The sequence below is a fragment of the Pituophis catenifer genome, unplaced genomic scaffold, assembly GCF_029215685.1.
Source record: "Pituophis catenifer annectens isolate HBS135680 unplaced genomic scaffold, rPitCat1.0.hap2 SCAF_3, whole genome shotgun sequence".
Classification (NCBI taxonomy): domain Eukaryota; kingdom Metazoa; phylum Chordata; class Lepidosauria; order Squamata; family Colubridae; genus Pituophis; species Pituophis catenifer.
Genome location: NW_027256883.1, coordinates 7,052,675 through 7,067,483, shown reverse-complemented (window position 1 = coordinate 7,067,483; position 14,809 = coordinate 7,052,675). Strand labels below are relative to the sequence as shown.

The window sequence follows — 14,809 nt, the reverse complement described above, 5'->3', positions numbered from 1 at the left end:
GGTGAGATTCGAACTTACAGTAATTGCAGACAGCTGGTGTTAATCACAATGCTATCAGTCTGCTGAGCCACCAGGCCCTATGTTCCCCAAGTCTTAGCCTGAACCCAAAATGGGGTATTTTGGAAATAACAAATTACCACAGCACAAGTTCTGCCTTTACTTTGCCCATATCTGATAATGATAGGAAGAATCTCCAGAAGGAAAAAAAAGTCTTTTCCAGAATCTAAGGACGAGATCTTTTTCAGTGAATCCTGTTGGCCTTCACTTGGTGCAAGTAGAGTCCAAAAGGAGAATTGAGCTGGACCAAGCTGAAAACTTTCTCAGAAAACTTGTGTGATATTCTTCTCTGAATTCTGCATTTTTAAATGTTATCGCACACAATATACGAAAGAAGTGGCTAAAGAGGCAATCCTATTTTGAAAGAAGGAACAAGAAAAAGGCACTTGTTAGAGAAGCAGCCTATTCTGGACATCAAATTCTTGAAGTCCAGGAGCCTTAAAGGAAAGGAACATCTTATGGCAGGAATTATGAATAATTCATTCCTAAACTATTTTGCGAATGCACCCACTGAATGTTTTACAGCAGGCCTGTCAAACTGGTGGCTCATGGGATGGATGCATCATGTGTAGGCCACGTCCACCCTAGCTTGACAAAGACAAAAAAAATTGTGGTACATTACAATATGTCACATGATGCGATCAGTTATACATCATAATACGTCATGTGACACCTATATTTTAAAGTTCAATAAATTAACAAGAGTTGGAAGGGTCCTTGTAGGCCATCTAATCCTGTTGTGACCTAGGCTTACTGAATCATTAGTCCCAAACAAACCTATTTTATTGTAACAGCTGAGAATTAAGTTCATTCCCAGCTGAGTTCCAATTAGTTGCAAAACAAGTCCTTCGGAAGAAGTCCGCCAGGATAATCACCAATCTTTATCTTCTTTGACACCCTGCCAAAGACCTTACTTGGCAAAGCCCTATGAAGTTCAGAAAGAAACAAGAGGTGCCAACTGGAAACAGAGTTAGCAACATTGCTTTCCTGCAAAAGGCCCAACTGCCTTTGTTTCTCTTTTAAGCCTTCTGGGAGGGGCCAATCATCTCCTGGTCTTACTCCCGGGTCGTCCCTTTTGCTTTCATTGCTCTTGCCTTCTGGTAGCTCTACACATGTTTGCACTAGGAACAGGCTCCTCCTGTTCCTCTGCCTCTCTGCTATCTGACTCAGGGGCTCTGGAGTCCACGCATCACTCCCCGATGGCCCTGGCCCCATCTCTGTCTCCAATGCAGAGCCCTCGTCTCGGACTTCCCCAGACTCCAAGACTGGCCCATGTTCTTCCCCAGCCTCCTCACTGTCTGACTCTGCTGCCAGCTCCACAGGCTGCTGGTGGACCACAACAAATCCAACCCCCCACCCAAGCAGAAGACCCTGCACCATTTCTGACAAATGGCAGTCCAATCTCTTCTTGGAAGCTTGCAGTGATAATATGCTAATGCAATCCCCAACTTCAGGAGAGAGTGGAAAACAGGAACTCATGATTCAGGGATAGAATTTCAATTTTGGAGTAATTTCAGACAAAATGGCTGAAAGGAATTGTGTTCTTGGGTGATCCAAAGTTATTGATGGTTTGCCATTCACACAAGATAGGTTTAGCCTCTCCTACTTTTCAATCAAGCAATAAAATTTAGTTGCATTTCACAACTAAGGGAATTAAAAGACCAGGAGCACAATTCCATAACCATAAAAAGGGAATTTTAAAAAATATGAAAATATGATCAGAAAGATAGCAGTGAACTGTTAATGAAAGAGGCTTCACAGAAAGAGGAGGAGGGATGGGGGGTGAGAGAAAGGAGAAAAAAGTTTTTTTTTAAAAAAAAGCATCTCTTTTCCTCTTTCTTCCCTTCAAAGGAAGGGGGGGGGAGAGAAAAAAAAAACCCTTGCATCCCACTTTGCAGTGCCCCTGCCAACAAACCAGCCTTTTTATTCATCCGTGCCTCCTGCTCTTTCTTCTCCACCTACAGCCCCCACAGCCTCCAAATCATCCTCCTCCTCATCATCCCCCTCTCCAGCACTCTGACTGCTACCTCTAGGCAAATGACTCCCCTTGACTTCATGCCAGGATCACTCATACGCCTCTGATTTCCTCCTCCGCTCCCTCCAGCAGCTCGCTTACTTTTCCTGCCTGCTCAGATACACATAACCCGACTGTTTCAGCCCTACATTGAAATAAATCCTCAGCTTTTTTCAACAGGGCTCTCACCCATTGATCAATATATTGAAATTGATCAGGATATTTATCCTGATTCACTACAATCACTCCCCACAACTTATCCACTGTTCCTTCCCTTAACCATCCCTGAGAGGGAGGGAGTCAGCCCATCTCCCTTTGTGGCCACACATGTTTACATAAGAATTTTAATTGATCCTTTGATCCTTTCGGATAGGAAGGGTTGCTAAAATACTTGTCAAAACCTTTTAACATGCATGCCAACGGAGTATTTGGCACGCTCTGAACCCCATCCCTTCTATCACACTGCCGTCGACTCATAGCCCCGGAAACTCACGGCCACTAACGAGAAATGTGATGGCTTAACCACCCACACAACCTGACATGGACTTCATTAGGGTAGCCACCCCGAGTCCGAGGGAGTGATCAAATCCCTCCGTCTGTCTTCAAATGAGACAGGTACAATTCTTTTACAATATACTCACTTAAAATGCTCCTACTCCGTAGATTCCTGGCCAGGAATTTGTTCAGACCACCTTTCCTGCACCGCAGGGTTCTTGGACTCGATCAGAGCACCGTCGGGGCCATAGGGATGTCGCTGCTGTCTCCCGGAGACGTATTTCCGCGGCGCCTGGAGAATGTTCAGGAGCGACCTCCCAATGGTCCCGAGGGGTCGAAACGGCCCTCAGCGAAATATCACCTTTCACCTAGTCCCAGCCGGAGTCGCCAGCTATCTTTATTATTTATTTATTCAACTGGGTGTTGCCAGTTGACATTGTTTGGCCGACAGCACCCTGAGGAGTCCCTCTCTGTGGGAGCGTATTGGCCGGTGGGAGGCTATCGGTGGCAGAAGGCGATCTCATACATAATAATAAATGATTAATAAATGACCTCAACAGAAACTCTGCTTTTACTGCAGACATACCTGGGGATGATAGGAAGAATCTCCAGATGGAACCAGCTGGTCTCGTTTGGACTCTAAGGATGAGATATTTTCCTGATTAATCCGATGAATCCCGTTAGCTGGCACTTGATGCAGTTAGTCAGAAAGAGGATTTAAACTGGACCAACCTGCCAACTTTCTCTGAAGAATAAAAAGAACTTGCGTGACATTCTTGTCTGAATTTTGCAACATCAAGTGTTATTGCACACAATATGCTAAAGATGTAGTTAAGGAGAAGACTCCAGGAAACAATGCAACATTTCACCGTTTTGCCCATTTAATCCCGTGTGCAAATGTTGCTGGTTAGTGTACATTTTTAACCAAATGCAGTTTTTCTTCTGATTGGTTCAACCAAACAGACAAAATCTTGAAGGACATTTATTTTGTACCTGGAAGGAGATGATTTCTGAAAGGAGCAGTAGGTCCCCATGACTTAATGGGGGAGATATTGGAGGGTCTCTTTCTTTCTATTTACATGTGACATCTTCTTAAAAAAATGTGTCGACATTTATTTATTTATTTATTTGTTTATTTGTTTATTTATTTGTTTGTTTGTTTGTTTTAATTTGTATACCACCCTTCTCCAGCAGGACTCAGGGCGGTGAACAGCCAGAATAAAACAGAACATACAAAATTTAAAAACAGTTTAAAAATAATTAAATATTTTTGGCCACAATTTAAAACAAACCCAATTAAAATCAATTAAATTTAACCAAAACTGTGGGATCAAGCCAGCCCGGCTAGGTGAAATAAATAAGTTTTCAGGGCCTGACGAAAAGTCCGGAGGTCTGTACATATCTGTACGTATGTCTGTACGTATCTCTGAGGGGAGGTTGTTCCAGAGGCTGCCGCCACAGAGAAGGCTCTCCCCCTGGGGGTTGCCAGCCGACACTATCTGGCTGACGGCACCCGGAGGAGCCCCTCTCTATGAGAGCGTACTGGCTGGTGGGAGGCTGCTTGTGGTAGTAGGCGATCCCGTAAATAACCAGGTCCTAAGCCATGGGGCGCTCTAAAGGTGGTAACCAAAACCTTGAAGCGCACCCGGAAGACCACCGGGAGCCAGTGCACTCATGCTGGAGAGGTGTCAAGTTGCAAGCCCTCTCCGTGGGGACCAGCGATTCGCCCCCAATAGTAGGCGATGGCATCAACTGACTATATCGGGATGTCAGAAACCACAGCCACTCGGTCTTGGATGGGTTGAGCCTGAGCCTGTTCCTCTCCATCCAGATCCGCACAGCCTCCAGACACCGGGACATCACTTCAAGGGCATCGTTGGGGTGGTCCGGGGTGGAGATGTACAGCTGGGTGTCATCAGTGTACTGATGGTACTTCACCCCGAAACCAAGGATGATCTCGCCCAGCGGCTTTACATAAATGTTGAACAAAAGGGGCGAGAGGACCGACCCTTGTGGCACCCCACATATGAGGGGCCTCGGGGTCGACCTCTGCCCCCCTGCCAACACAGACTGCAACCGGTCGGAGAGAAAGGAGGAGAACCACTGTAATACAGTGCCCCCCACCCCTAACTCTTCCAACCGGTGCAGTATGATACCATGGTCAATGGTATCAAAAGCCGCTGAGAGGTCTAATAGGACCAGGACAGAGGAGCAACCCCTGTCCCGAGCCCTCCAGAGATCATCAACCAATGTGACCAATGCCGTTTCCGTGCTGTACCAAGGCCTGAAGCCCGACTGGAACAGATCCAGATACGTTGTTTCATTCAGGTACAGGGGGAGCTGTTGCGCAACCTAACTCTTAGATATACTCCGTGAAAGGGTTCCGGAGGATTTAGTCTATGCCTCTTCCTTCATTCCAAGGATTCTTGTCCAATTTGCCTTTGACTCCTCAGCAGAGGTCCCCTCCCTCATGCAATCATGCACATCCCACCATATGTGGTAAATCCATGACAACTTTCCCTTATTCCATTAAGCATAATGGATAATGGTTCAAATGCATGAAAGTGTAGGAGAAGAGGAGGTGAAACTGGGGATGCTAGGTGGAGTTAAGTAAATCATCAGCCTACCATTGTTATGTCCCCACAAATGGTCCAAATTCAGCCCACCTTGAATTCCTTTGATGCTTATCAGGCTGCGATTCAGATTTGAACTCTAGATTCTGGTCTATAAGCTTGAGCAATCATTGGTTTAGGTCAGGAGTCAAACTCTGACTGAGGAAAAAGCACCAGATGAAGCAGCAGAATTTCAACCCCAAGAGGCACCAAACCAGGAATCACCAGGAGCTTAGTGCCAGAAATAGGCAGGATCAGGACAGCTTCAGTCAGAAGACAGTGAACTATGGCATTCAAACCCTGGGCCTCAGGGGTTACAGCAGAGAGCAGAGCTCAATAAGGCTCCTAGCCAAACAATCCTTAATTGAAAAGAGCTGGCTGCAGTCTGAGTTTTATTGAGAGTGCTGACCAGTCCAGTTTCTATGTTGGAAACAATTATCTCATCTCCTGTCCTGGTGTGTTGCTCTAGTGTATTTTTTTGTGTAAAACCCCCACCCCTGGAAATCCTGACCTTTGGACTGGCTGACAAAACTTGCTTGGCTCTCTGGATTTCAGATGAGATTTTGACTTCTGTTTTGTGTGTTCCTCTTGAAAGTGAAACTACCCACACAGGATTTCCTTCCTAAAGACATTATTGATTGATGTTCTTTTCTTCTTCTGCAGTTTCCTCATTCAATATTTCAGTAAATTGCTTTACAAAATGGCCCAAATCCAACTCATCTTGAATTTTGTTGATGCTTATCTGGCTCAACTTTAGGTGGAGAGATTCTGGTGTATGAGCTTTAGCAATCATTGCCTTAGACCAGATTCTGACTCTGAGGAAACTGCATCAGATGAACCAGCAGAATTTCAATCCTAAAAGGTACCAAACCATTGGTAGAGGGGATCTAGACATCAAACCCTTGTCATGGACAGATCATTCGCTCCTCCACCTGGACTTTCCTACCGCTTTCCCCCACCGCAGGGAGACGGAACTGACCAGATGGTTCCGTCCCAGGCGCCTGATGGACCCCGAAAGGTTCCTGACGGAGCTTGGGCCGTTTCCTGAGACTCTGACACACGACTCGACTGAAGAGCTGGTGGCCGCCTGGGAAAGGGCGGCCGCTGGAGCTTTGGACCGCGTCGTGCCTTTGCGGCCTCTGACCCGATGCCGATCTCAATTGGCTCCTTGGTTCTCTGAGGAGCTGAGAGAGATGAAGCGTCGGAAAAGATGCCTAGAGAGCATTTGGAGGACTAGTCAATCCGATTCCGACCGGACACAGGTGAGGTCTTATATCAAGACCTACCTAGTGGCGATAAAAGCGGCAAAATCTAACCATTTTTCCGCTCTTATCGCATCTGCAGAGAACCGCCCAGCCGCCCTGTTTAGGGTGACCCAGTCCCTTCTTCGGGGGGGAGTGCGGGAAGATCCCTTGCAGGGTCGTGCTGAGGATTTTGTGCAATTCCTGCACTATAAAGTCGCTCGGATTCGGGAAGGCTTGGACTCCGATTGGATGAGTCCACAGGAGGAGACGAGGGCAGGTCTTGAGAATGTTATCTGGGAGGAGTTTGATCCTGTGGCTCCCGAGGATGTGGACAGGGTTCTGGGTAAGATTAGTGCCGCCACGTGTTTATTGGACCCGTGTCCCTCCTGGTTGGTACTGGCCTCCCGGGAGGTTACACGAGGCTGGCTCCAGGGGATTATAACTGCTTTTTTGAGCGAGGGTGCCTTTCCTGCCACCTTGAAAGAGGCGGTAGTGAGGCCCCTCCTCAAGAAGCCTTCCCTGGACCCGGCTGAATTAGCCAACTATCATCCGGTCTCCAACCTTCGTTTTGTGGCGAAGGTTGTTGAGAGCGTGGTGGCACGACAGCTTCCCCGACACCTGGATGAAGCTATCTATCTGGACCCATGCCAGTCGGGCTTCAGGCAGGGGCACAGCACAGAAACGGCATTGGTCGCATTGGTGGATGATCTCTGGAGGACTCAGGACAGGGGTTGTTCCTCTGTCCTAGTCCTATTAGACCTCTCAGCGGCTTTTGATACCATCGACCATGGTATCATGCTGCGGCGGTTGAGGGGGCTGGGAATAGGGGGCACCATTCTGCGGTGGTTCTCCTCCTTCCTCTCCGACCGCTCGCAGTTTGTGTTGGCAGGGGGACAGAGGTCGACCTCGAGACATCTCGCATGGGGAGTGCCGCAAGGGTCGGTCCTCTCGCCCCTCCTGTTCAACATTTATGTGAAGCCGCTGGGTGAGATCATCCGTGGTTTTGGGGTGAAGTGTCACCTGTACGCTGATGACACTCAGCTGTACTTCTCCACCCCAGACCACCCCAACGATGCCCTTGATGTGATGTCTCGCTGTCTGGAGGCTGTGCGGGTCTGGATGGGGAGGAACAGGCTCAGACTCAACCCTTCCAAGACCGAGTGGTTGTGGCTCCCGGCGTCCCGATATAGTCAGCAGGTGCCATCGCTGACTATTGGGGGTGAATCTTTGCCCCCCACAGAGAGGGCTCGCAATCTGGGTGTCCTCCTGGATGCACGGCTGTCTTTAGAAGAACATATGACGGCCGTGGCCAGGGGGGCCTTTTATCAGGTCCGCCTGATTCGCCAGTTGCGGCCCTTTCTGGATCGGGACGCCCTGCGCACAGTCACTCATGCCCTTGTTACCTCCCGGTTGGACTACTGCAATGCTCTCTACATGGGGCTCCCCTTGAAGAGCACTCGGAGGCTCCAACTGGTCCAGAATGCGGCCGCGTGGGTGGTTATGGGTGCAACCCTTTGCGCCCACGTGACACCCCTCCTGCGCGAGCTGCACTGGCTCCCAGTGGTCTTCCGGATGCGATTCAAGATGTTGGTTACCACCTTTAAAGCGCTCCATGGCATAGGACCCGGGTACCTTCGAGACCGTCTTCTGCCACCGATAGCCTCCCACAGGCCAATTCGCTCCCACAGAGAGGGTCTCCTCAGGGTGCCATCGGCCAAGTCATGTCGGCTGGCGACACCCAGGGGGAGGGCCTTCTCTGTGGGAGCCCCAGCCCCGTGGAATGAACTGCCCCCGGAAATTCGTAAGATCTCTGACTTCCGGGTATTTCGCTGCGCACTCAAGACCCTATTGTTCCGCCAGGCTGGGTTAGCAATATAATTTTAAATTGGATGTTTTAAATTTTTGGGATTTTAAATTAAGCCAAATTTATTTAATATTTTTAAATTTATTTTAAATTGATGTTTATTCTGTTTTTAATTAGGCAGTACACCGCCCTGAGTCCTTCGGGAGAAGGGCGGTATAGAAATAAAATAATAATAATAATAATAATAATAATAATAATAATAATAATAATAATAATAATAATAATAATATATTATTATTATTATTATTATTATTATTATTATTATTATTATTATTATTATTATTATTATTATTATTATTATTATTATGAATCACCAGAAGCTTAGGGCCAAAAATAGACACTATCAGACCAGCTTCAATCAGAAGACAGTGAAATATGGCATTCAATCCCTGGGCCTCAGGGATTAGAGCAGAGTGTGAACTTCGAAAGGGATTGGGCCTGTTGCAGCCATTTTCTCCGTTTCTTAGCTTGACACACTTTGGGGGGTGGGGTGTATGGAGCTCTGGAATGTCAGACCAGACATCAACAACCTATTGTCATGTGGGAACCAAGGTCTTCCCAACAGGTGCTGGGGGAAGGCTGGAAGAGGCTACCAAGGAGATGCCAGAACACCTAATTGGACAATGTGACTTGTGACAAGGAGGGAAGGAGCTGCCTATTCTTTAATTATACTGAAAGCGTAGGAACTAGCCAGAGCTGGTTTTGCATTTCAAACATGCCGAAATGACGTATTCAGTGAAGCACTTCTTTGAGAAAGCTGAACTACTGTGACACAGAAAAGGTCATCAAATGGGGCAAAGTTCACTTAACAAATGTTTCACTTAGCAACAATAAAATTGGGTTCAATTGTGGTCGTAAGTTGAGAACTACCTGTATTTTTGCTGCTTCATTCAATCCAACGTTTAGGGGTTTTATGAGATTCTGGCCAGCTCTCAGGCATGCCAGATATAGTGGGCCCCATATGGATACCGCCTTCCTGTTTCCAATATTTATAAGGAAACATTGAGATTTCTTTGCCCTTCACCTCTTAGTTCCATTTCTCTCAGGCTTGGTTGGGTTCATTCTCGGAACCTTGACACAGGGAGCAAAGCAATGAAGCTCAATAGGGCTCCTTGCCAAACAGGGAGCCACTCCCTTAACTGAAAAGAGCTGGTTGCAGTCTGATAGAAGTAAGAGTGCTGACCAGTCCAGTTTCTGTCTTGGAAACCATTAGGTATCTCATCTCATCTCCTGTCCTGTTTTGTTCTAGTGCATTTTTTGTGTAACCCCCGCCCCCCCCAAAATTCTGACCTTTGGACTGGCTGGCAAATCTTGGTGGCTGTCTGGATTTCAGACTAGATTTTGAGTCCCTGCTAAGAATCATTCACCCCACCCATCTCACTTCCATGCCAGCTCTGGAGGCCATCTTTTTCTTTGGATCCACACTTGGTGGATGGGCATGCTGTGGGAAATGGGAGGGCGGTTGGATGGAGACAATGTGAGATGTATAGACATAACAACATTCTTTTCCCTGGGAGTCAAGGACGTTCAGCCTGCGTCTGGAGAGGTGTGATTGAGAATCAACTCCAGTCGGGGTGGGGACCTGATTAGACCATGTGGCGGACATGTGGGTGCAGGGGAAGGGATTTTGACTTTCCTTTGGGTGGGGAAAACCCAGGGGACTTTCACATTTGGGTTTTCCCAGATGTGCCAATATGACATCTCTAATAAAATGGAACTTTAAGGAAAATGCCTCCCTTGGAGTTTTATTTCAGTTGGGGGTGTTACTTGGACCCCTGACATTCCATCTATGTTCTTTTAGACACATTGCACAGTTCCACTCTACCACCCAGCTGACCTTCAGCACCAAGAGCTGTTTCCAAGCTGGCAATCCTTTCCCTTTGCCTGCAGACCTCCCAAAAGAAAATAATTCATGATGCAGCTGCTGGGCATAACCATCAAATAGTCAAGTGCAGGAAATCAAGAACAATACAACAGTTTGCTTAGAATAGTTTCTTTATTGCTGTTTGCATATAGACAGGAATCTTGCCAGACTAAAGCACACTCTGCATATCTATCAGATAAATCCTATGCAACTTTTAGAGAGAATCCCTGAACCACTTTCTGCAATAACTCAAGGCTGATTTGCCTTTTAGCTCCTTGAGAAAGAAAGCCTTCCCTCCAATTCCGTAACACAAATCAAATTAAATATTTATTTTAGTTATGGACCAGAATAAAAAGGCTAGAATGCAAACAAAAGCTGAAAAAAAATAAAATACATAAAGTGCAAAATTATTTTGAAAACATAATATCTATATCTTACTACCTTTCTACAGCTACATCTATGTCTATATATCTATCTCTGACTCTACCCCTACCATCTCTCTCTCTATCATCTCTATTTCTCTATCTCTATATTTATATCATCTACATCTACATCTACATATACATATACATCTCTATATCATTTATATCTGTCTCTGTCTATCTATCTTATCTCTCTATCTATCTACAGTATCTATCATCTATCTATCTATCTATCTATCTATCTATCTATCTATCTATCTATCTATCTATCTATCTATCAACACACATGCCCTCACAAAAAATCCTTTAAAAACCTTATATGTCAAAAACAGCCATACAAGATTAAGAATATAAACCCAGAAGAGGTTTGCGAATGAAAAGAAAAGATTACTAAAAGGAGTAATCTTTAGAGTGGCAGGAGGGAGGGCTTACTATTATAGAAGCTACATATATTTAGTCAAAAAAGAAAGCCACTAATTAATTATTATTAATAATAACCATATTATAAAATATAATTGAATGGTATTATTTCTGAAATTTTTAAGATCAAAAATGTCGCATTTTGTGTTAAACAGCAATATGCAATATTTATGACTCTTCATAAATGGTCTTCCTTCTTGGTTTTCTGATTTTCCAGGCTTCCCTTCTCATCCTTGAAGACTCTTTGCAGAGCAACCTTGTAAGATGTTCTGGGCTGATGCTTTCCTCTCTTCTTCCTCCCCACTAAGAAATAAAGGAGTGGGTTGATGCTGCTGTTGAGAGTGGCACATCCTATTCCAATGGACATGAGGAGGAGATTATAGGTATCAAAATATTCAATGATGTAAAAGACATTCATTGGGAGAGAAAGTAGGAGGAAGAAAAGGAGAGCCAGAAAGATGGTGGTGAGAAGTCTCCTTTGATTGCGTTGCATTTTAGACCTCATATGAATCAAGAGAGTCACAGTAGACACAACCATGAGAGGCGTACAAAGTAAACCATTCACAATCAGCTGGTAAAGCAAAGGTGAACTTCCAAAGGTCCTGGTCTGGTGGAGAATGAAGTGCACCACAGAGAGCAGGAAGGAGAGGATCCAGATGAGGCCACAAACAAGTGTGGATAAATATGGCGGACGATGGCAGCGATGCCAGAGTGGGAAGTGAACAGCCACACACCTGTCCAGGCTGATGGCCGTCAGCAGAAACTGGCTAGCAGAATAGGTGAAGAAAAAGAACTCAAAAAATAAGAAGAAAAAGGTATCAACAATGTATGTTCTTTGACTCAGAGTAAACACTGACACAAATATAGTTGCAGTAATGAGGGATGTGAGGACCCCAAAATCAGCGATGGAGAGATTCAGGATGAAAGTGGTGAAACGATTCCTCTTAATGGAAAAGGCCAGGAGATAAATTGTTGTTCCATTTCCCACCAGGCCTAAAAGGCAAACAAGGGCAAAGAATCCACTGAGAAGATTTTGTGTTAAATTATCGAACAGTTGATCGTAAGGAGAAGAAAAAAATTCTGGTATTTTAGAAATATTTGGAGCAATTCCAGTAGTATTGAAAAGAATGTTGATATCTTCAGGGTTACTCCCAGATGTTTCAAAAATCTCAGGAGGCCACTCATTTATCCTAAGAACACAAAGAAACAAAAGGAGAATCAGTCCTTGTTAGAGAAATACATAGATACACACACCACAGAGATAAACACACAGAAACACATTTTTTAACCTTCACATATCAACGCATATCTACTATTTGACAACCTGATGGTAATTACAGCTCTAAAGTTAAAGTTAAAGTTTCTTGCAAGATTGGAGAATTGCTACACTCAATAGTGATGGAAGCTCCAGTGCAAAAATCCTTCAAAGTGTAATTCAGGACAAGTGCCACCAATTAGCCATTGTGGCTGAGGGCAGAGTAGGGTTACCTGGTATTTGCAGAGGCAAAGGGCAACACAAACAATTGGAAAGGATGACAGATGCTGGGGGAAGACACACTAATTATTTTAATATTTATATTCATTAGAGAATAAAAGATCGCAAGTGTGCAAACAGGCACACAATGGGAAATGCTGCTCAATTTCAATCGGAGTTTGTTAACTCTAATAACTATAGTTTGTATTTATTAGAGAAAAGATGTTCACTTCAATACTCAAAAAGCCAGACGATTTTAAACTAAACAATTTGGTTGGAGGAAATGATACATCAACGTCTTGAATTTAAACCAGAGCTGTTCCTACTGGGTATTCTACCTGAAAAAAATTAGCAAGGAAAATTTTTATCTGATAATACACGTAATAACAACTGCAAGGATTGTCTATGCACAAAATTGGAAAGCGGAGAAAATACCTTTGGAAGAAGAAGTAATTAAAAAAATCTTAGATTGTGCAGAAATGAATAGATTAACTTTGATGATTAAAGATAGAGATACTTCTTTATTCTCATATTTACCTCAGTTTGCATCCCAGTCATGGTGGCCTCCAGCCTAGCCCTCTTCATCAAAGGCTACCTTAAATCACAAATGAAGAAGCGAGCAAAACTTCTCAAAGCCATCCTGCTTGCCCTGTTTTTCTTCCTCATCTTTTCCATTCCACCAAGTTCCATTTAGCTCAACGATATTATTTCCAAGAGGAGACATTTCAATTTCATTCCATATGGTTACTTATGTGCCACTCTAAAATGTTTAGTATAAACTATTCTAAAAATACGAGTTTCAGGTATATTAGTAAAGAAAGAAGCAGACATCCTGCGTGCTCCGGAACTTACAATTTTAAAATAATTAAAATTTTATTTTACTAAGCTTTGGTCAGCCATCTGCTGACATCATCAGAATATTAAACTACCGGCTTCCGGTTTGGCTTCCATCGCCACCAGACGGTCCTTTGAGACCGCCAGCCCCGTCGCCCGTAAAGAGCCGCCTTTACAGCTGAAAGGCGGCTCGAAAAACTCCATTTCCTTAAGGAAATGTGAGACAGAGCCGGCGAGGGCAGGTAGAGCCCTCTGCGAAGTCCCCAGAGTTCTTTTTTACTCTTGGGGACGAAGCAGGTTGTGGCTCCCTATTTCCGCTCGCCGCTGCTCCGGGCTTCGGGAGAACTCTGCGCTTTGCAGAGCCAGGCGATGGGACCGGACCAATTAACAAAACTAACAGATCATCTGAACAAGCAGGATGAAATCTGGATCTGGGATCCTAAACTGCAAGTATTTCTAACCCTAAGACTGATTTTTAAAAGTAAAGAAGAGTGAAAGGAGGAAAAAAGAGAATTTAAAATGGCGACTGGCCAAGGCTTGAAAAGAAAGCTGAAAGCGAAAGTCCTTCCATTTGAATAGTTTACTATGTTACAAAGTATCTAAAACAAAAGTGCTGGTTAGAAGTGAAGAGAATTTTTTTTATTTCATGCTTCTTCCTTCTTAGAGACTTGATATTGATATTGTCTGGAGAGAAGTCTTTTTCTTTAAAAGGGGAAAAAAATCTGTTTGTGTGGCAGGATGGCGCTAAAACTGACAAAGCCAGATAACCAAGCTGTGGGGGGGGAGGCTCCCCCATTTGTAAACCACATGAACAAGTTGTGAGCTTGCAGACGCAGAAGAATGGTTTTACAGACCTAAAGGAATTTGTACGGGAGGAGATGGCAAGACATGATAAGACTGTGAATCAGAACTTCGAAAATTTTAGACAGGAAATTAAAGAGTTGGTTCAACAAAAGTATGATATCCTGAAGCAACATATGAAAAGTTTCTTAGACGTAATTATGAGGATGGATAAAGAGATTAATTTAGAAATAGAGTCTAAAATGAAGGAAGTTGATCATAAGATTTATAACTTGGACAATAAAATACAAAGAATTGAAAATGATTTAATAATGATTCAAGAAAAAAGCTCAGAAGTAGAGTTTAAAAAAATAAAGGAAGCTGACTACAAGACTCACAATGTAGATAATATAAAACAAAGGATTGAAAATGAAGCCACAATAATGCAATTCAGATTCATGGAATTTGCGGTCAGAATTAGGGGAATACAGGAAAATAAAAGAGAAGATTTGAGAAAGGTGTCTGCTGAAGTTCTGGCTGGGATTTTAAAGGTTAGTTCTGAAGAGGTATCCTGCAAGATTGATAAGGCCTACAGAGTTAATTCTTGGGTGGCAAAGCAAAGGCAGCTGCCTAGAGATGTGGTGATCTACTTTACTGATAAAGAAATAAGAAATGATATTGTGCAAAAGTCTTTTAACTCCACTCTGGAAATGCATGGAAGGAAGATTT

General features: G+C 44.2%; 1 protein-coding gene across 1 annotated transcript; it reads right to left on the bottom strand.

Annotated features, from left to right (window-relative positions):
• Positions 1 to 11,170: 11,170 nt before the first annotated feature.
• LOC139314255 (proto-oncogene Mas-like) lies at positions 11,171 to 13,105 on the bottom strand. The gene is made up of 2 exons (XM_070939831.1): positions 13,062 to 13,105; positions 11,171 to 12,182 (listed from the first exon to the last, which is right to left on the bottom strand). Exons 1-2 carry the CDS (start codon positions 13,103 to 13,105, stop codon positions 11,171 to 11,173), a joined length of 1,056 nt encoding a protein of 351 aa, XP_070795932.1.
• Between the last annotated feature and the right edge of the window lie 1,704 nt (positions 13,106 to 14,809).

Bases quoted from the DNA above. Each gene is read 5' to 3' on its own strand.
- LOC139314255 (XM_070939831.1), bottom strand. From the start codon at position 13,105: ATGGCTTTGAGAAGTTTTGCTCGCTTCTTCATTTGTGATTTAAG. The intron at 12,183-13,061 runs GTAGCCTTTGAT...TTGTGTTCTTAG, and splicing joins TTCTTCATTTGTGATTTAAG to GATAAATGAGTGGCCTCCTG.